Source organism: Schistocerca gregaria, chromosome 6 (genome assembly GCF_023897955.1).
Source record: "Schistocerca gregaria isolate iqSchGreg1 chromosome 6, iqSchGreg1.2, whole genome shotgun sequence".
NCBI lineage: Eukaryota > Metazoa > Arthropoda > Insecta > Orthoptera > Acrididae > Schistocerca > Schistocerca gregaria.
Window position 1 is genome coordinate 138,810,070 of NC_064925.1, and position 23,214 is coordinate 138,833,283.

The 23,214-nt window shown below is 36.6% G+C and overlaps 1 protein-coding gene across 1 annotated transcript in view; it reads left to right on the top strand.

Annotated features, from left to right (window-relative positions):
- Nucleotides 1–22,691, top strand: part of LOC126278061 (serine palmitoyltransferase 2-like) — a 108,070-nt gene extending 85,379 nt beyond the window's left edge. Inside the window, exons 11-12 of the mRNA XM_049977882.1 lie at nt 13,231–13,360; nt 18,206–22,691. Of these exons, the coding sequence (XP_049833839.1) occupies nt 13,231–13,360; nt 18,206–18,310 (235 nt within the window). The 3' untranslated portion in view covers nt 18,311–22,691. The remainder of the gene's footprint in view (nt 1–13,230; nt 13,361–18,205) is intronic.
- Nucleotides 22,692–23,214: the final 523 nt, after the last annotated feature.

Below are 23,214 nucleotides of genomic sequence, written 5' to 3' on the forward strand. Positions count from 1 at the left end.
ATATAGATGTGAATTCTGCCTCAAAATGCAAAAATGCAAATTGATGCAGTAAACACTCTTTCAAAGAGAATTGGAGCAATATGAATTACCTTATAAAAGATAATTTGAAATAGCTTTATTTTATGCATATAAAGTTCAAAAAGGAAACTGGCTTTGGTCACTGGTATTGCAGAATATCTGGCGAAGGCCAGTTTTGAAGGAGAATGCGTGTAAGAACATCTTCGCAAAATAAAGAGCACACCTATGCACGAACACAGTGACATGTCATTGTGGTTGTAAGTTACATTTGGGTTCCACATCAGACTGTGGACGATTGAATAGTCTCTAAGATAAATACCGCATATGGCAAAGTAGGACTCAACTGTTGGACTAAATACAGAAACGCTTAAATTTGTCTGTTAGCTAAAGTTGGTATTATGCAAAATTGTGGACACTCTGGTGTGGCAGTTTTAGGTGAGCTGTGTTTTGAACTATTGTTGCATAAGATATTGATGGGAGTATGGCTTTGACCTGTTTTGTTTACAACATTGTCAAACCTCAGCAAGCAGTTGCGCAGTAGCCGTTACCAAATGCTTTGTGTTGTCCATTGCTCATTTTTTTTCTTTCCTTATTTTGAAATGAGCAAAAGAGATTAATCCTGATTCATCATGGATTGGATACAACTATCACAATACCAGAAGGGATCAGTGATCTGTGTGTCGCTTCTGCTTTTGCGAAAACACAGAATAAAAGTGTAGGCTGGCTGGCCTCTGAGATGAGTGAGAGACTTGTTAACAGCCCCCCTCCCTTCCCCAACAAATCCTTACCAATCATTTATTCATATTTCTTGTTTGTTTTTGCTTGCAGCTGCCTGCTGTGTTTTCGTTGTCATTGTCATCTCCGCCATAGTGACCATGCCCATAGGTGTGCGCAGAAAATTTTCGAAGAGGGGGCAAGATTCAGAACTTGTTAATCACTATACAACTGCTTTCATGAGTCTGGAAATATACCATAGCTCAAGAACTAAACTTGTCAGAAAATATACTAAATGTTTTGTGTCAAACATTAATAGTTTAACTTCTTAAGATTTTTTTTGAAGGTAGGTTACTTTAATATCTAAAGGGAAACATATTTTTGAATCATCAGGATGAACGTAGGTTCCACCTTTTATGATTTTACAACATGAAATTACATCCCCCACATGATTAAATCCAGCACATCAAATTAGTTAGATAATATAGCTAGAAGTATTCACAAAAGATGGTTTTGTTTGTATACCAATAATGTTACTTTGACACTGAAAATTAAAGATCTAAACTATAAAGATAAGACTAAAAACTTAAGAAAGCCGTGTTGGTTTTTAACAAAACAGCCAGAAGAAATGACAGTGTCAGTAGTATGTAGAAAAACTGGATATAAACTTTAAAAGTGGTTATACAACTTTGATACCACCCATAACACTTAGGAATTCTTAAACAGTGGTTATCAAAGTACAAAGTGTTGGGTCTTGCCCACTCGTCTCATATAGGGTGCCTAAAGGATGCTGCATTGTCGGAATGCTACACAATAATTCAAGCAAATATTAGTAGTTTTATTTCTATAAAGTAGATTGACAATACTTAACCTTGGCTGTAGAACAAGTGTCGCAAGCAGTGGGCGACAGGCAATATAAATCAGAGCCCTGTGATGTATGCTATGTTCAAGCAAGTCTATCACCCAGTTTGTGGATCACTACTAACTGTTCTCATAGCACTCTCTGCTAGGCTGCGCTAATACTCCGCAAATGCTTTTCACTAATGTCCGACCGAGGCTGGCAGCAGCGGAGCTTGTATTCAGTTCTTGCAGAGGTTGCTCCTGTCGTGGTGCGGTCCTCGTTAGCAGGCTATTGGCTGACGTCACCGCACTGCCTTCTCTTGTCTTGCGTTCTTCCTCTTCGTTCCGGTGCTTGTGGTTATGCCAGAACACACAGGACAGCTAAAACAAGCAGAAAGTTACATATATTCAGTGAACTAGATAAAAATCAGTAGGTGGCATGTCTCAGTGAGGAACTTGAAACTTCTCAGCACAAGGCAGGAGCATGTATAGGAACTCTGGGTCAAGTTCAAAAAAATAGTTGACCATACGCTGGACAGATATGTACACAGTAAAAAAGTTCACAATGGGAGAGAACCTCCATGGCATACAGTCACTGTAAAGAAATTTCTAAAGAAACAGAGATTGATGCATAGTAGGTATAAAACAAGTGTAGGGCTATATGTAGAGAGATGCTGAACGAAACGTGTTTGGCCGTCCAAAGAGCAATGCGTGAAGCCTTCAGTGACTATCAGAGCAGAATATTGTCATGTGTTCTTCCACAGAACCCAAAGAAATTGTGGTTATATGTAAAAATTAATGTTCAGTTCCTAATGAATGAATGGGGCAGGAACTGAAATTGAGGGTAGCAAAGCAAAAGCTGAAATGCTTAACTCTATTTTCAGATGTCCCTTTACAAAGGAAAACCCTGGAGGACTGCCCCATTTAATCCTCGTACCAATGAAAAGAGTAATGAAATAACTATTAGTGTCATTGATGTTGAGAAACAGCTGACATTGTTGAAGTTGAACGAAGCTCGAGGGCCTGATGGAATCCCTGACATATTCTGTACTGAATTTGCAGCTGAGTTAGCCTCTCTTCTAACTATAATCTGTCACAGATCCCTCAAACAAAAAACTGTGCCCAGTTCTTGGGAAAAGGCACAGGTTACATCATCTTATAGATGGGTAGTATAAGTGCCGTAAAACTATTGTCCAGTATCCTTCACATTGATTTGTTGTAGAATCTTAGAACATGTTCTGAGCTCCTATTCTGAGCCCCAACATAGTTAGGTATTTTGAACAGAATGGGTTTCGAAAACATCAGTCTTGCGAAAGTCAACTCGCGTTTTTGTCACTTTACTCACATGCCATGCCGAAGGCTTTGGACCAAGGCATTCAGGTATTTGCTGTATTTCTTGATTTCTGAAAAACATTTGACTCAATACCACACCTACATTTATTGCCAAAAGTGCATTCATATGGGGTATGAAGTGAAATTTGTGACTAGATTGAGGACTTTTTGGTAGGTAGGATAAAACATGTTATCTTGGGTGGAGAGTCATCATCAGATGTGGAACTAACTACAGATGTGCTCCAGGGAAGTGTGTTTATATCCTTGCTGTTTGTGTTGTTTACTAATGACCTTGCAGACAAGATTAATAGTAAAGTCACCCTTTTTGGAGATGATGCATTTACCTGTGGTGAAGTACTATGTGAAAGGAGTTTCATAAATATTCAGTCAGAGATTTACAAGATTTCAAAGTGGTGCAAAGATTAGCAACTTGCTTTAAATGTTCAGAAATGTAAAATCTTGCACTTCAAAATATTAAAAATGTAATATCCTATCACTATAATATCAATGAGTCACTCTTGGAGTCTGCTCGATTTCCCTAAATTACTTCAGGAATTTCTGAGATGGGTCCTATGAAAGGGCATGGCCGACTTCATTCCTCATCCTTCCCTAATCCGGTGGGACCAATGATGTTGCTGTTTGGTCCCCTCCCTAAAATCAACCATATTTGAATCCGTCAACTTGTACAATTACCTAGGCATAACACCTTGTGGGTATATGAGGTGGAATTATGACAGAGGTTCAGTCGTGGATAAAGTAGGTGGTAGACTTCGGTTTATTATTCTTACCACACTCCATTCGTAAATGTAACTGGAAGAAACCCTAATAACTGGTACAAAGGGACTTAACCTCTGGCATGCACATCACGGTGGTTTGCAGAGCATAGGAATAGCCCCTTTCTGCAGCACCATATGGGGAAAGAATATATTGGGGACTTCTTGGCAATGATCGGTAAATCTTTACATTCACCGTAATTGCAGTACCTCACAGAAACTACCAACGTGCATAGGTAAGGGTGTAATTCACCTTGATACACCCAGCAATCAAACAAGCCCAAGTTATACAGTCATTGCTAAAGCCACATTTCCTGTCACACTTGGCAGTACTATGTCTATGGTGTAGTATAATCACAGACAATCATTCCCAGAAATTTATGAAAAATCTATACCCCAAATTCCAGGAGGGGCTAGTGCCCCTCTTGCCGCCACCGCCGCTGCCCCCCCCTCCCCCCCCCCCTCCTTTCCTGAAGTGAACGCCCAAATTGCAAATAATGAGAGAGAGATAGATAGAGAGAGAGAGAGAGAGAGAGAGAGAGAGAGAGAGAGAGAGAGAGGGGGGGGGGGGGGGAAGGGCAAGAAACTACCATACATTTTGACCAAGGGAATGGAAAGGGCAAATGTGTGTTGCAAAATCAGTTCTCATCTCTTAGAGTTTGAAGGCACTATTGATGGGAAGGGAGACAGGCTACTAGTGAAAAAGGTCTTTCACAATTTGTTCTGCCCTGTGGCATGATTGTGTTCACAATAGTTTAACATGCTGTGGTGAAGCCAGTGACACCTTTGGTGCTGCTGGAATCTGCGGAAACCCTAATGTCACTGTGTAACAGCAGTCCCTTTTCATCCTTGCTCAAGGTTATGTGGCAGTGAATGGTGGGTTTGCATTTATGTGAACAAAATGTGAATGTGGGAGCTAACAAGACAGTTGCCTCCTTATGCCCAAGTAACAGGTACTGCAGGGTATATATGACCTGGGACAACTGGGAGATCCGGGGAAAACCCACAAATTTTTTTCATCCGGGAGAAAACCAGGAAAAACCTGGGACTTTTTTAGATTTCTGGGAATTTTTCATTGTTTTTGTTTTCAGTTAAGTTTTTGTAATTTTGACTTGTAAGGATTGATATTCTAACAAAGGATATTTCTGTATCTCGCTTCTGCAGAATAATACTGCAACAATAAAACATGAATGAGAGAAAAACTAAAATAAAACTTAAATTGCAAAGGAAATACGCCATATTCAACAACAAAACACATTGCGCATACAAGCATCTGCCAACAGCAAAATGTGCCGAAGTCTTTAGGAAGACTATGCAGTGCTTAGTAATAACAAATTGCTTCCGATGAGTGTGACGTCACAATTGTTCGCATTAGATTTCTTTTAGCAGTTGTGAGTGGGATCATGCACATGCACAGTTGAGTAATACCTTCTCACTCTTCTGGCTCCAGAAGTGTGACTGTTGGATGTGTAAGCAGTCGCAGCAAGCAGCTAGATGCTACTGGGAAAAAATCTACCGGCGCACGCCCAAGCTCTCAGACTTAGGCATGCGCAGCTGGCCCGGATCTAAGAGGGTGAGAGGTGCCAATTCATTTTCTTGAGGAAAAAAAAAACCAGTGTTTCGCAAAGCGCCTAGCATCCAATGCACATTGGTCTATCGATTATTCATATGACATTGAAACACATTCCTGTCCATTTTTGAACACATTCTAAGTTGATTTCTCAATGAATCATAAGTTGATTTGTGAATGCATGCATAGTGTACGTGATGTCTCTGTCAAGGGAATCTTCTTCGATTTAGAAACAAAGTTCCCTGCAGACAAAAGGAGCTGTATGAGTTGAGTGGAGTAAAGATGAACGGATTAATTACCAGCCGCTGTCTCATTATGTGGTTGATTGGTTTTGTGTATGATTAGCATTGTTGTAATTAGTAGTGAAATCTGTAGATTCAGACTACCAGAGTGGAAATAAGATTATCAGGAATAACAGGTAGACAGATTACGTATTATCTTCACGATGTATCCAAGAAAATGAAATTTTGACAGAAAATTTTTGGCCAGATTGCTATACTAGTAAGGGCCAGTTATACAGTCCCCCACTAGCAGCCACTTTAAGTTGTATTCTGGAAGTAGCGCGGAAAACGCGTTGTACGAACATGTAACAACACCTAGCCGAGAAAAATCGCGGATTAACTTAACCGGTTATTCAGGCAGAGTTAGTGAGGTTAACTGAAAAATAAGCTTTGACATTTGCAGGAATAGTTACAGAATTAGTGATGACAGGACTGTTTGTTAGAATGAGGAAGGAGAAAAAATGGGGACGTCTCACAAATTATGGAAGAATATGACGATTCCAAATTTGTATAAAAATTTCATACTACTACTTTTCGGTCTCATGCTTGAGAAACTGGAGCTTATGAATGAAGTGTGAAACTATTTCCTAACGTAAAGCTTTTTGCTTGTAGCGGGTCTAATAGGCATTTGATATTGGTACTTCATGAATTATATTCTGTCGTGTTATAAAAATAACTACTTGTGCCAAAACAGTCTCATTTATTTGGTGTGTTTTACAATTGTTGCAGTATTAGAAAGGCCAGTTAAGTCTTATCTAGTAGACAGTGACAAAATAGATGTAATCAGATTGAGAAACCATACCAGTCTTGGGACCTATTTGTATTAACAGCTTTTTCAGTATTACTCAACGACATTTCGATTTTTCGTGTAGCAAAAGTTTGACAAACTTTGATGAAGTAATAGATCTTTTGGAGAAAGGAAAGCACACTATATAAAGCTGTAGCAAGATTAGAGAAACAAAAAATTCTAGGAGCTAACGATTGAAGAAATGTGTACTATCTGGTTTCTCTCTTGTCTTTACTGGTTTTATGTATCCCATATTTCATTTTGTCATACAAAGTGCCAAGTTGTTAGCTAATAGGGAATAAAGAGCGAAAATTTTCTGAAGAGTCACCCCCCCCCCCTTTTTTTTATTAAAAAAAAGGGAAAGGAGGGACGGGATGTCAAACCTGCTGACTGTAAGCGGAGAGGCACCACAGGAAATTTTAATTTCCACTGTCCTAAAAATGGTTTAATGGCATCCATTACAAAATATACATGTTTCAATTCCACAGAGCGAAATACAGCAACGTTTGATAGAAGAATGCTGTGTGAAGATGCGTGGCACTGCCCTTTGGCACACTTCAGACCAAATAACATGTCTTACATTCCTTCGAATACATATGTTTTATGCATCAGACCCTTCAGAAAGATGTGCACTACAGAATGAACATTTTTTAAAATTTTTGACGTCCTATCTCAAATGCTCGATGGTGGGGCTGGGGGCCAATCTAGTATTGCCCCAGTTCGGAAATATTGTTGATCCAGGGCTGATGATGTGCAGAGCAGTCTTGAGTTATAGTGGGGAAGTGGGTGATCTCCACGTGACCATGTTTACATTTAGTGATTTTGCTATTTCCTCTTAGTTTACTGCTCTCACAGTGAAATGAAAACAAAACGGATTTCTGTGACTGGGAGCTATCGAGTGAATTACAATACATTCACTTAATTACGGAAGGCTTAAATATGTTATTAGTTTCAAATTTTATTTTATTTCAATTTTTCTGACTGTCAAGCATATTAATTGCCTTGCAGAACACTGAAGTTATGTTTGTCAGTTTGCTAAAGAAATTTCCTTTTTTAATCTTTTTCAACTGAGGCAATCAATATATTTGAAATGAAGTGTTTAATTCCACACTATTGGTTATTTTCAACTGTTTGATGCATTTCATGTGCACGTTCTCATCTTCTAGCACATATGGCATTATGCCATAATAAAGAACCAAACAAGAGATAACACAGTACTGGTACTCCAAGAAAATTTACATCCCAAAAACCACATTGAAAACTTTAATATCAGGTCTAGGCCTGCTTCACTGGGAATCTGGTTATACGAATGTGCGCTTTAAATGTGCACATTTTAGTATGGGTCACAAAATTCTGATGCTCTTGGAGTATCCTCTGAAGTCTTGTTTCTTTTATGACATAATGTAAGATCTTTTAACATTTTACACTTAACAAACATACGGGCCTCCTATGTCATCGTAGCTGCGCAAGAGCGGTGGCGCCTGTTATCTGGCGCTCTCTGGCAACTGCTGAAACAAACCTATTTCTGACAGGTCACAAGAAAATATTGCGAATAATGGTTTGAAAAGGGTTTCTTTCAGAGTAAATTTCCTTTTATGCAAGTTGAACTATGTGCGATAATGTATGATGAATTTCTTATATCACAGAGCATTGATTTAAAAATCAACTCGATGACGAGCCATTTAGATGAATTTGAGCCCAGAAGATCAGACATTGACGTCATTATTAAAAATTTTACTGACACATTTGTGTGATATATCTTAAAGTGTAATACACACATAAAAGACCAATATTGTATGTGAAAGCTTAGGTTCTCTTGCAGCGTATTAACCTTAGAGACCAATGTTATATGTGAAACCTTTTGTAGCAACTCTGTGTGTATTCATTTAAACCATTAACTTTTCCTATTTGTGTGTTCGTGCTATTAAACAGTGATGTTGCTGTTGGCTGACTACATCATGTGTCCTAAGCTCTGAATATCCTCTGTCATCGGCTGGCTAGATTACCTGACATGAGCTATGACTGCTTACAAATGCGCATCGCAACTCGATTTCAATGTTTCGGAAAGTAATATGTGGTGTTTGGTGGAATTCGAATTTATACTTTAGCAGTATGAAAATATGCAGCATACATGTTGGTATAAATTAAAGATCTTTCCAAAACGTGTTTTTTCCCAGCGTTTCGTTTTCTAAAGTGCCAGGAAATTCAATACCCGTGTATAAAACCATAACCATTCAAAAGATTGATAAGTTATACAGTTATGAGAGAAAGTATACTGCCAGTTAACAGAGAAGAAGCATATTTTTAATCGGGAAATCCTGGAATTTTTTTTCCTTGTCTGCATATACACCCTGTACTAGTTGGTGCACAAATTGCCTCTTCTGATGGGTGAATGGCTTATTTTCCTGCCGAGACTGGACAAGTACAGAGGGTAGGTATGTCTGTGACTGGGAGCTCCAATGTTATGCTACTAATGAAGACCTGTCAGGGAAACAGCAGGCATGTTGGGAAAGAAAGCCAGGTGCATCCAATATGTTGGATAGGAGGTCCATCGAATGTTTGGAGGTGGTTTTGGTAGCTCTCGTTAGCACAAATTACACGTGCTGCCTGGTTTTAAGCCCATCTTCCATTCTAAATGTGAATTGGTGGAGACAGTTAGCCTCAAAAGCAGGTGGAATCATGAGCCACTGTTTATACCATCGTACACACAATCTATGATGATCCTGTTGTGGAGCAAAGAGGAAGATATGAATCAGAGGTTCAGATTATGTTACCAAGATCTTAGAGGCAGATGTCTTGACTTCTGCTATAGTTCAAGAAGTGTAGTGATCCCCAGAGGTATCTTTCCGTAGGGTGAATGATGAGTTCAAACATGGTAATCACATCCTTTTATAGTCTTCCTGCTTCAAGAGCAATAGTGGCAGAGCACTTCAGAAGAAACTTGGAGAATGTAGTGAACTAGTCTCCTGGTCGAGCTGTTGTAATAGGAAGAAACTTCGGATTGCCAGAAATAGAACAGGGCAACCATGTAATTAAGAATGTTGCCGAAGAGGGGTATTCATCTGTGATTTTTTTCCAAAAAATAAAATAAAAAATAAATTTGAACAGTTAGTTGGAGAACTAACTTGTGAGGGCAACATCATAAACCTCGTAATAATTAACAAACCTAATTTTTTAAACCAGTTAATGATGAAGAGGGCATCACTGATCGTAAGGCTGTGATAGCATCATTGACTGTGGGTGTTAAAAGGATTCTTAAGAATGGAAACACACTATTTTTTTCTTACCAGGAATGGCCGAAAGCAAGGTGTACAAGCAAAGGTGTAGGGCACAAGTGAATAAAATTAAAAAGGATTGTACAATACATTGTAGATCTTTATGTGCATAGCAACGGTATGAGAGAGGGAAAGAGCCACTGTGGTTCAGTAGCCGTGTTAGAAATCTGCTGCGAAAGCGAAAAAGCACTTCATTACAGATTTAAGTGAAGTGAAACCCTAGTTGACAAACAAAAGATGAGCGAAGGCAGATGAGCATAAGCAGAGCAATGTGAGAATCATTCAGTGAATTTAAAAATAAGAAATTTAACCAAAAATTCTAATAAGTTTTCATCACACATAAAATCAGTTCTCTGATGAAACTGGTCTGTTCAGTTCCAATAGCGGCATCAGAACAGAAGACGACAGAGATAAAGTACTGAATTTCGTCTTCCAAAATTGTTCCACTGTAGAAGATTGTAATGCAGTTCTTTCTTTCAGTCACTGCATTAATGGAAGATATTGAAACAAGTGATGGAAGAATAGAAAATCAGCTAAAATCACTTACAAGTAGAAGTGGTTCTGGACAATATGAAATATGAAATATCTGGGAGTTTCTACAGAGATTTTGCAAAAAAAATTTGTTCCCCTACTGCGTAGCTGGAGCAGCTAAGGGTACCAAGTGACTGGAAAAAGGTCAGCTAATTCCCACAGTCAAGTACAGGCGTATATTTATGACATCAGTCTGTTGTAGAATTATGGAACATGTTTTACCCTCAAGCATTAGAAACTTCTTGGAGAATGAAAATGTCCTTTATAGATATCAATATGAATTCTGCAGACTTGACTCTATTCCATCTTGAAATCCAGAGTGCCGTGGGCAACATTTGGAAGCCATTTGATATAGTTCTTCAGTGTCATTTAGTGGAGAGAAGAGCAGCTTCTGAGTATTGGACTAGATTCCTGAAAGTATTCAGGACTTAATGTAGGTTAATTCACACAGCCACTAGTTGCTGTCTTCTACTTTGTAAGAATTAACCTACATTAATTGTACACAGACATGGTCTCACCATGTCAGTTTTAGACAAAATAGTATTCAGGACTTCCTTGCAGATAGAAATCTTCATATCAGTCTTCATATCAATCTTAAAGAGATGTAATTTCAGGTGTGTTCTGGGTGGGTGTTGTCAGCCCATTATTGTTTACAGTACATTTATATAAATGATGTGTTAGAAATAACCTATGTGAGTCTGTTTGGCAATGATGCTGTTGTGTTTAGGATGGCTGCAACACCAGAGTAATGTAGTAAAATGCAGGAAACTTGCAGAGGATTGATAGTTGGTGCAGGGGTTGGTAGTTTACTTCGAATGTATCTAAATGTAGCATGTTAAGTATAAAATGGTTATGAGACTCATTTCTGTACGCTGTTGGCAATAAATCATTGGAAATAATTAAAATGGTAAAATACTTCGGAGTAGGCTTATAGAGTCCTTAAAGTGAAATGATCTCATATAGATAGCCACAGGAAAGTAAGTTGTCAGGCTGAGATTCATAGGCAGAATTTTAAGGATCTAAAATTCATCCACTAAAGAGGTACCTTAAAAACAGTCATTTGACTGATTTTTGAGTCTTGCTAATTAGTTGGGATTCCATATCAGGTTGGATTAATAGAAAAGATGTGGAAAATTCAATGAAGAGCAGCACATTTTGTCACAGGATCATTTAATAAATGCAGTTATGAAGATGCTCAACAACCTCCAGTGGCAGAGAGCAAGACAGGAATTGTGTGTGAAGGAGGTGTTTACTATTTAAATGCATAGAGTACAATGCAAGAAGAGTTTGTTCACATATAACTGCAATAAGAAAATTGGAAAAATTGACGCTCATACAGGGGCTTGCTTACCAACAGTTTTTTTTCCCTTGAACCATTTGATAATGGAACAGAGAAAAGGCATACAGCATACCAGAAATCCCCATCACACATCGTAAGGTAGTTGTGGAGCATAGATGGGGTTGGAATATACACTGTGTCAGTGTGCCTGATGCAGTATTTGACTATACAACTGACATGGTGACAAACATGCAGTCAGGAAACATCTAAAAGGCATTGTTGGGATATTTTCATTTCTGTTTTATTGGAATATCCTTGTTAATGTGTATTAAATATTCTGCATGATGTTTTTATGGATAACTTTCATGGAAGATGTTTCAGCTAAGATTTGACCATCATCACCTATGCCTAGCGCCACTTCTTGTTTCCCGTACCGTGTTCGAACATTACAGGTTTGTTCTCCCTATTCGTTCGCATTAACGTACATTTTTCCACACTAAGAACTAGCTGCCAGTCATCACACCAACTAAAAATTTTTTCTCAGTTTCTGCAATAAACCAAATTTAGGGATATTGGTCTGTAATTCTGTGGATCCATTCTTGCGCCTTTGTTATGTACTGGAGTTGCCTGCTCTTTTTGCCAGTCACAGGGGACTTTGTTAGGTGAGAGATTCATGATAAATGCAGCCTAGGTAAGGGGCCAATGTCACAGATTACTCTTCGTAAAACTGAATCGGGATGCCATCGGGACCTCGTGGTTTATTTGCTTTCAAATCTTTCAGTTATATATCTACGCCAGGGATGCTTATTACTGTGTGCCGTCCACACGGGAGCCTTTGTGTGTCCATCCTTGTGCCAGAAGGTCCAAGGGACTACAGCTGTTCACTATTGTAAGAAAATGGAACACTTAGAGCCATCCGTATGTTGTTATTTATTGTGTAGCTACCAGTTTCAGCAGTCAGTGCACCATCTTCAGGCTTTAGTTGATGCTGAAGGGGTTATCAGTTCACAGTTGATAATTGGAGAGGCAACATGACTGTTACAAGTAGTCTGTGTAAACATGTTGTAAGCCATTGATGCATCGATATATAGGGAACGTGATAACCCATTCAGTATCAACTAAGGCCTGAAGACGATGCACTTAGATGCCAAAAGTGCTAGCTACACAATAAATAACAGCATAAGGATGGCTGTAGGTATTCCATTTTCGTATAATACGAGACTCTGCCCAGTGGTCAAATGACGGAATGTTGTGTATGGTAAAGGCAAGAGACTATGGAGTTTTAAACTTCGTTATGCAGTATCTTGATCTATATGAGTCGAGATTCATGTCTGCTTTTATCCTTTTTTTAACAGATGTGTTAAGTAATAAGTAAATACTATTAATTTCTATAATTTTCCATGCCATTACACATTCTGTTAATAATCAGTGCAGCTGCCATAAAGCTCTTCTCTCTACATTGCCGTTCAATAAAAATATAAAAGTTAATAGTGCTTTTAGTTATAAGTACAGAAACTGAAAATTTGAATTGTTTGTGTTTATTGTGTCATTAAGTATTTGATCTGCTGTACTACTCTATACCTTGCCAACAATGACAAAGCTTTAAAATTTGGAAGTGTCCCATACCCAAATACTGCCCTGTTGACTTCATATTTTTATCTAATCACAAATTTCCATGAAACTATAAAAATGTACAGAAATGTTTCATTAGACAAATGTTTTACAGTTGGGTATATTTAGTGCATAACGTGAACATTGAGTTTTCAAACAGTATCTGCAAAGCTTTGCAGTATATCTGTGTAATTTACTTTGTTTTGTTGAAAATTTTAGAGCTGTGGTTCGATCTCTGAGAGCAAGGAAAATTGCAACTGTTGGTGTAGGATTCCCAGCCACGCCTCTAATGGAAGGTCGCATTCGTTTCTGCCTTTCTGCAGCACACACCAAAGAACAGCTAGATGCGGTAAGTTTTCTGATGAAATAGTGTGACATTAATGAAGATTGGTTCTGCTCTAATACAATAAGATAGATTTAACATACCCAGCATGTGGGAATTTGTGTGTGTGTGTGTGTGTGTGTGTGTGTGTGTGTGTGTGTGTTTTAGTAATGGCAACAATATGGGAAGAACAGATTGTGACTCGCCATAATTATGGAGGTGGCATTGATTAGCGATCTATTCTTTCCATATTGTTGTTCCATCCGGGACTTTCTATTAATAGTAGTTAACATATGATAAACTAGTGAACATTATTGTGCTGAAATTTATTTTTAACTACTATGTATAAAAAAGCAGGTTCGTGTTTGACTGACTCATCATCTCCCAGCCCCAAACCACTAAGGGTAGAAACTTGAAATTTGGAGAGGGTGTGGACCTTCTACTGTAGGCATCATTTAAGAAGGGATTGTTCAAAATTTCATTCTTAAGGGGATGAAAGAATTTTTGGAAATATGTCACTATTAAGGTAGAAATGTAGAACTATGAAAATTGGTATTTGGGTTCTCAGTCAGAAATAAAAAGAAATGAGTTTTCAGCTTTTTTGGAAATTCAGTCACTAATGGGGTAAAATAGGGGGTGCTTTTTTTATAAAAACTATTAAAGCATTTTTGAAGTTAAATTTATGAAAACTAGGATTTGAATTCTTGGTTATAAGTAAAATACGTGTTTGACTGTTTTTGGAAATTCAACCCATAAGAGTTTGAAATAGGGGATGAAAATTTTTAAAAAATTACTTTGTTGTATTTAAAAAATTTTTAAGTAAAATTTATGAAAACTGATATTTCACATCTTGGTTAGATGTAAAGAAATAAGTTTCTATGGAAATATCACTACAAAATGCAAAAACCACAATTAACAAAAATAGCTTGGATTCCAGCTACCAGAATTGCATTTTGGTCAGAAGCACATTCGGAAAAGACCATGCTAGTGGTCCTCATTAGTGTGAAAAGTTTAGAAGGTGTTGCAATTTATGAACAACATAAAAATTCGATTAAAGAAAAACATAAAAAAAAAAGTTGTGCAGAGAATACAGTCTACTAGAGCAAAGCAACAGGTGCTAAGGTAGTTAAATATAATACCAAAATGTCATGGGTGGAATACAAATAATGGAAAAGCGAAGGTAACCTCTCACTGTTTAGTGGATGCATTGAGGTACATAAACAAGGTTGATAATGTTACTAAGTTTCTATTGTATGAAAGGAAAATTCCTTTTATAAAACTAAGAAAGTTTGAGACAATTATTGCTCAGTCCTTGTCTTCAGTGTCAAAATGTTTGGTACTGCCAAGCTTTTGGAACTATTAGGAAAGGTTAGGGAAGATTAAAAAGGAAAGGCAGATCACTCATATCCCTGAATTAAATGGATCCACCTGTAGTGATCATGGCACTAATATTTCAGAAAGCAGTGTCATACATGTCTGTTGGCATTACCAAACATTTTGTCTGCTGAACATAAGCAGTGGCCAGCATTTCTGTCTTGTAATTTATCACTAAGCTTTTTCTACTCTTGTTTTTATCTGTTTACCAATCACACAATGAGTTTTGTTCCTTGCATTATTTATACTGTCAAATACAGGTAGATTGTTCTTATTTAAACTCAAACAAAAGGTGGAACCAAAAGTTATTTGGCTAACAAAGCTGAGGAAACAGCCGAAGGAAGCAATATGATGAGTAAGAGGAGGACCAGCCTAGATCAAGTGAGACTCGGCAATATGGGAGGGATGAAAAGTTGGCTTGGTGAGTCACCAGAGGCTTTAAAAAAGGCACAGGAAGTTATAAAGGAGAACTAACCAAAGACAGGAAAGCTATAGAGAAACGGAATGTATGAAATGAAGGCAGTGAAAGAATAATAAAAAATAAGAAACTGAAGGGACAAATGAGAGGGTTGGCAGTGGGGAAACAACTACAAATATGCTGCCACTGGTGTAATGTTCAGAAATACTTGTGCGTGCTTGAATTCAAAAGTGTCTTCAGTGCTTTTCTCCACTGGTGGCAAGTCAAAACTTGGGGGTAGTAAGTTGTTGTGCAGCTTGCACTGTTTGTTTTACTGCCTACTCTGTACAGACATCAATGTCAACTGGATGTTAAAATCTAATCTTCCTTCCTTACTATGTACTTGATTAATTGGTCACATAGCCCACCTTTAAACTCTCCTCCTCACACTATAATCATTTTCATTTTTTCCATATTTTATATTTTGTAGCTTATGGTCTTCTCTTAGCTTGACAATTTATTCTATACAATTTGTGTACATTTTTCTTTTTTTCTGTAGCTGCTCATTTGTGTCTCAGACAAGCTGCTCTTTTTAGTGTTCTTCTGTACTTCTTACTTGTTGACTGCCACATTGTAGGTCTGACATCACATGATTTCAAATATTGTTGGTAGCATTTTTTATGGTTTTGTCTCGTACTGACTTGATGTGCCTTCATTGACATCATTCTTGAATAGTCTCATTTCCCTCAAAGCAATCCTCCTTTATCACAGGAAGAAATGTGCAGATTTGAATGCGAACGTATTTGTTTGCAATTGTCTAATGCCAGGTGATATGAAAGATTGTCTTTCTCACGATCTGAATTTAGCATCATCTCCAATATCCTTTTTTTAAGAACTGTTATTGGAACATTTATGGTTAAATTTAGCAGAGATTTAAAGTAAAATTTAACTTTACTGCCACAACAATTGCTCAGTTCACTTCCAATCTCTTCTCCAGCAGTCTTTCTTGATGTTTCTGGATCCCGATTCATGTACCTAACACCTATTTTGTGTGTCATCACTCATAATAAACCACTCCAAAGAAACACACACACACACACATACACACACACACACACACAAACTGATGAAATGTACATGTTTCACTCATGGCACTAACAAAACACTACTGTATACCGTCCGCACAAGACGTGAATCTGCATCATGCATACAGTTATCATAATCACAGAGATTGGCTTACATTAGATAAGCTTTGCACAACTTTGCGTGAAGCCAAATTTTTTGAAAGCTGCAATTTCAACATTTTGTATGGAGCACCACAGTCGTAACTACTTATGAAAGTGTCATGGTATAGTGTAATGGTTTGCATATCAGTCTCATATGTGAAACTTAATGGGTTCAAATCTTGTCAAAGGGAGTGAAATTTTTTTTATTTCTAAATCTAATCAAAACCATTTCATTATTATTTGTTTTCAGTTAATTGGTTTAAATGTGATTTTTTTCTAATTTTTTACCATATCATTTTCATCATTGTAGTGATTTTATTTGCTCTTACGTTTCTTCCTATTGTTATTTCTTACTTGGAATCTGCCTGTGTCACACATAATCTCCAGCCAAGTGCCAGAGACCACTGCTCAGTAATTAGTAACACAGCAGCTCATGTAGCTAATGTGAGGAGAGTTTCAGATAACCAGTAGCAGGGAGAAATTACAGTTTGCTTTTAGCACTGAAACTGATTTTTTCTTGTTTCGACTTTGCTCATAGACATTAGCTTTAATGGCTGTGAATGAAGAGATTGTGATTTTAGTTCCACTGCAGATAGTTGACTGCCATTTTATTGAATAACAGTTGCACATCACTAGGTTGTTGTTAGCTTAGGACACAGTTTTAAATTCAGGGCTGCAAAACACATCGTCTGCAACAATTCAGTCATTGGTCACTTGAAAGCTCACATTTCTGACATACCTCACAGCAATCACTTCCAACATTTCTCTGTGTTACACATAAACAGCATTTATGAAGTGAAGTGACCCATCGTATATGTGTGTGTTACCTATAGCCGAGCAGTAGATGGCAGCCAATGTGGCAACACCTTAGGGGAAAGCTTCAGGTGTCAACTATCAAGTAATTTTAATAGGACTGTAGTAACACTGCTTAATTTGGGTTTCATATACAATTTATATTTCCATGCATTATTTTTAATGTGAAGCTTTTTCTGTTGCACAATTGGCATTTGTCATATTGCTTAGAAGCAAAGCTACAGAAATGAAATGAGTGGGAAATTTTAATCTACAACAGAAGCTGATATGGAGAGATGAATTACTAAGAGAGATAGGAAATGAGCAGATGGGTCAGTGAACGCAGTGAAGTGGAACCTGTGATGAAAATGAAATGGATATGGGTGAGATGGCTAGCAGATAAGTGAATGGTGAATGAAACAAAGAATAGTTATAACTGTGATGAACAGAAGTGGTTGTGGGTGGGATGTTTAGCCAGATTAATGAATGGTGGATGAACCGAAGAAGTTATTAGTTGGGTTGCAAGAAATAAGAAAAGAGACATTGACTATAATGCATGGAGAACTCTACAGGCAGCCTTTATTCAGCAGTTTGTCATACAGGTGATAGTGATTATTATTATTATTATTATTATTATTATTATTATTATTATTATTATTATTGAGCTTTATGCTATGCCTGAGAGTTCTTTTTGACATTACACCTTACAAATGGTAATGAATATGACAATAGTTAATAACTTTAAAATGTAAATTAGTAGCTTTTTTATTGTGGCTATCCTCTCAGTACACACAAATTAATATTAGTGTAGATAAGAGACATAGTGCCCATGTTGTGTATTAAAACAGAAACATTTTTGAAATAACCATTTGCTCAGCCTTGTTTCTAAGAGGCTGTGCTCTGGTGTATTCATACAAAGCCATTAACAATTGTAGCACATCTGTCGTAATGTAGAATTCACATAGTGAGGGAATGTTCCATTGAGTCATTTTATGCAGTATTCTAACATACGAGCAGATACCACATGTAAGCAGCATCTTATCTGTACCATTATGTACACACATTTTTCTCCTTTTGTTACAGGCACTGAAAGTGATTGAAGAAATTTCTGACAATTTGGGATTAAGATATTCACAGCTTCCTCGCGAGAAAGGCACCATTCAGTATGGAGATGAAGCAGTGGAATGAACATAGGAAAACTGTTTTTATGAATATGCATTTATTGCTCCACCAGATGTGTTTCAGGTTATGCTTACAGTAATCACAAACTAACTTCCCAATAGACATGTGCGACGTATATTCAGCATATTCATGGCACATTGTTCATACTGTGGTTGGTGTTGCTTTTGCTGATCCTGCTGGTGCACTTCAGTGATAGTTCCATTGGTTTACTGTCATAACCTATGATACATATCAAAAAAAGTGTAATTTATATCTTCACATTTTATATAAACTGTGTGTTTTTGTTGTGTTATTTAATACAGAGTCTGCCTTTGTATGAAATAAGCTGTTTGCAGCACCATGCATTTCTTGTTTTTTTTTTTTATGAATCTGTTTGTGTTATTTGCAGTTTTTTTTATTATTGAGTGTAATTTGTCCACAAATTTTCCAGCTTGGAATTGATGTACATATACATATAAGTTCTATGAACTTTGTATCCATGTATTTTTAAATTTTTATGCCTTTTTGAAGTATATGACATGTTGTTTAACTGATACCCATATAGTGCATATTTGGATTGACTGAAAAAAATATTGAGTGAAAGATTGCAGTGCAATGCTGTACTGTAAAAGTCTAGAAAATTATACTAAAGTATTATAGAAATGCACAACTCTAATGTTTGTAATTCCTGTTTTGAATGTGTGTTCAGTTCTGAGTCTCATCAAGATAGATATATATATTTACAGTATGAAATTGTTCTTTATTGTGGAAGTAAAAGTTCTAGCTGGAAGACTGTTTTGTTGCTCCTTTGTTTTAATTATGTAAAATACTTTTTATGGATTTGCCCTTTCTTTTTTAAAATTGTATACTGGATGACAATACTTTCCTTAATGGTGCCTGTGTGATCAAAATGGTCGTATATTACAATTTGAGAGAGCTGAAAATTGGTATGATAGTGAAAATGTGACATTGGATATGTTCCTTAAGAATTCGGTGTAGATTCTTAATTATGTGCATGTTGAGCATGCATCCATTACAACTGGTGACTTGGCTGGTTTTGTGCTTGTATGTTAGTTTCAACAGTCATTAATTAGCAGAGTAAACCAGTTTCTGTTATTGGTCTGACGAACTTTTTGCCACTAGATTTAGAATGCGTCTGTGATAGATAGGTCCACAGAAGTCTACATTTAATTTTGTGGAGTGATACTGGAGGAAATTAGATTTAGATGAGGTGCACAATAAAGTTAATGTAATTTTTCGTGACACAACACAGTGTTTGTTATAGAACACCACCCTGCAGATCTGTATGTGTAAAAGCTTAGTTTCTCCCTTTGCTGTTTCATTGGCAGTTTCTAATCAAGAATTCAAAGTTTAAGCCACATAGATTCTTGAAGATCATTATTTTGCAAGACTGAATTGATTGTGGTAGGATTTATCAGCTTAGTATTCATCTCTGGCAGTGTTCTGTTTTCCATATACTTATTTTTGTGTCTCCTGGTAGTCTTTTTAATGCAACTAATCTCTTTTTATAAGAGTATGGTTTTTGGTCAGATAAGTCTTCCTACAAATGACAAGACCCACAAAAGCTACATTGATATTTGGTTCAAGTCATTTTAATAATAAAGTTGGAGGGAAATGTTGCATTTTATGTGGATGGTGTGTGTACAAAAGGGGATCCCATTGGTGTGTGTCTCACATTGGTATGGACTAGAGACTCGATTGTGCAGAATTTGAGAGGTAACTTTTTTTGTGTAATGGTCACTTGTGAGGACATTGGATAAGTGTCCACATTTGGGACAGCATATTATCTTAGTTGAAAGTAAGGAACAGAAAGAAATCAAATTTTCCATTCATCAACTACTGTATTGTCATCTAACTTGATTAGATTCATTCTGAGCAGGTAACATGGAAAAGATGGAGTATCAGAAGTCATATAATGAAGAAAAGTGCCTCAAAAAGTTGACTTGAAAACACTGAACTTTTCGAACTGTTATAGTGCAGTTAAACACCAACCATTTTAAAAATATTTGCAACACATTTACTGCGGTCTGAAGCTGGCTCTTTAAGTACAATACTAAGGCTATTTCATGAAACACACACAATAATCCAGTGGTTGTGGTATTGACTTCAGTTTTAAACAGATGTAACAGGAATTGTTCTACAGGCTTTATATGAAACTTCACTCAAGTCATCACTGCCAAAGATCTCTGTGTTTTAAAATTTTTCTCGTGGAGGATGCACACATAGTAGTAGTTTAAAAAGTGTGTGTCTTTTGCTAATGGTTTTCTAATATAACTGAAAAGCTCAACAACTGACTGTGGCAGTTCTTGTGGCACAACACTGAGAATCATGTTCCATTAAGCAGTGTGGTTCCGTCTCTCAGTCCACGATACGGAAATGCGTTTTATGGTACGAAACATGAGCTGTATATTGTGCTACATTTGAAATACAGTATTACCCCAAATGAGTAGCTACTTACTCATTTGCATTTTAAATGTTTTGAATCTAATCATATTTCCTTTTCCTAACTTGGGGTCCCTTCACAAATCTTGGTAATTTTCATGTTCAACATAACAAGAGTATTTGTGCAGTGACCTTTCAGTATTCTGAGAACCTGAAAATTGCTTACTGAAATCAGCTTGTGAAGCAGTAATTCATTTTACCTTTGAAGCATTCCTTTATTGAAATAGCAAATAGTTAGTTGTGTGAGGATGGGCTTTTAGTCTCAGAAGTGCTGTCACTCATGTATCTAGTCTAATTAACTGAGTTTAATAATGTTCATTGTTACCAAAAATGCAGTAAATGACTGCTTGTATTAAGAGTTTTGATTATATAATTTATACAGTTACTGTCTGTGTTTTCAGTCATTCACTGCAGCCAGATGTGTGTATTATACTAAAGTTAAATTTTATGTAACGTGTGTTCCAGTGTTAAGTTTGGTAGAGAAATATGAGTGCATTCGAAAGCAAGTGTTGAAACTTTGGGAATGTAAGTGGGTGTGTGTTAGTAGATATTTTAATCATCCTATACTGCAGTATGGTCACAGAATTGAATCGAACTGAACTGGAGTGTGGAAACTGTGGTGAACACTAGTTCGTATTTTACGTTTAATATTGCTGTGCAATGAACTGTATACTGGGTTGGAGAGGATGGTTGTGTGGGGAGGGGAGTGATGGCTGGCAAACAGAGTAAAATATGAAAGATTAATCTTGATGGGACAAAAAAATTTGAAACTCAATTTACTTATTGATCTACAAGAAAATAGGAAATGTGGCATTTATGTTCCAAGGGTTTGTTAAGAACAGTTGGAAGAAACAGTACATACATTTGAATGTGCTGTGGTTGTAATTTGTGTGTCTGCTTAAAACTACAACTTTTTAAAAGGAAGAAAGGATGATAAACAGGGAGAGATTAATCACATTGTATAAAGCAGTTCAGTAGCCAAACTCACACTTCACGTAAGAAACTTTGCCGTAAAAATTGTTTTACAAACTTTGCTGATTTAGTTCCTTGACTCAATTTTGATTGAAATCTACTGATCTAGTTTTATGAGTTTATTATGATTGATTGAATAATTGGTTTGACAATTTCATACATATTTTTGGCTCCTCTTGGCTTCGAATATTCTTTACTTTCTTCTTCTTCATCCAACTACCTGTTTTTGTTAATGTTGGGCTATAAAACACTGGTTTAATTGAATTGAATTACATGTTATTGTGTACGAAGTATTTTCCTGTAATTGGGGAGACTTGTCTATCAGTACAAACCGAGGTTAAAAGAACTGTGAAAAATTATTAAGATATCTGAGAAAAAAATCAGGGGACCATATGTTAATTTCAGGATATGTTACAAAGTATAAAGGGAGAAAGTTTAGAATATATAAAGAAGAACTGTGACCATCGGTAGAAAGGATTATTATTCAATTTTATTTCTGTTGAGTTTCTATAGTTGAAAAAGACTGGGAATTTTTGCATTAAAATAACTGTTTTGAAATATGTTCTGTTTCTAGTATAAAATCAAAATTTTTGTATTTATTCAGTCTGCCTTTTTTAATAAGAAAAGTCATTTTGTAATTTTGAAACCTATGCATGAACATAACTGTGATATTGATTCCTGATGTAATGTTGTGCCTTGTGCAACAGAACATAGCAAAATTAACTTTGTTACAGAGTATTAAAATGGATGTTCAGCAATATGGTACAGCCTCAGGAAGAAACAATACAAACATTTGAATGTGCTTTGTAAGTGCTTCTTTTTATCGCTTGGAATTATTTATATCTCAGTTAATAGACCAAGGAGCTGTAGTGTACAAGTAAAATTTCTCACTTATCACAGCAGCATACTTTGTTATACAACTTTGTAAGAAGAAAAATTGAATTAAAATAAATTGAAATTTGTTATGTTGTAACACACTCTTCTAGATACATCCTGAAGAAGCAGTGCAATACTGCTTGCTAGTTGTTCCTGACAAAGAATTGTTTGTTAATTGAAAACACATTTACAGAAATTGGTTAGAGAAAGGCAACAACTGTGAGCAAGCACTTGGATATTGAGGCAAATTCCTGAGCACATATTTGAATCACTGTGTACTGTTAGCACTTGTAACACCTTTTCCAAATTCAGCAGTCGTATTTAACAGCTGTAAGTACACCAGCATTCTGTAAATTACTTTATGGCAGATGGTGCTAAATTATACATGTTTAAAATTTAAGTGATGATTTTATTGAAGTACATGCAGAACATATTGTGTGGAGGGTCTGTTGTAGACAAGAAAATTTTAAACATTACAATTTAGTTAGTACTTTCAGGGTTGGTTCCAAGGCCTTCAAACTTCCTTGAAAGGTAACATTTCTGTTGGTAATGGAAGTGAATAATAGCAAAGATTACTCACTAATGACATCTAGGTAACCATTTTCAAGTGGACAAGTCTC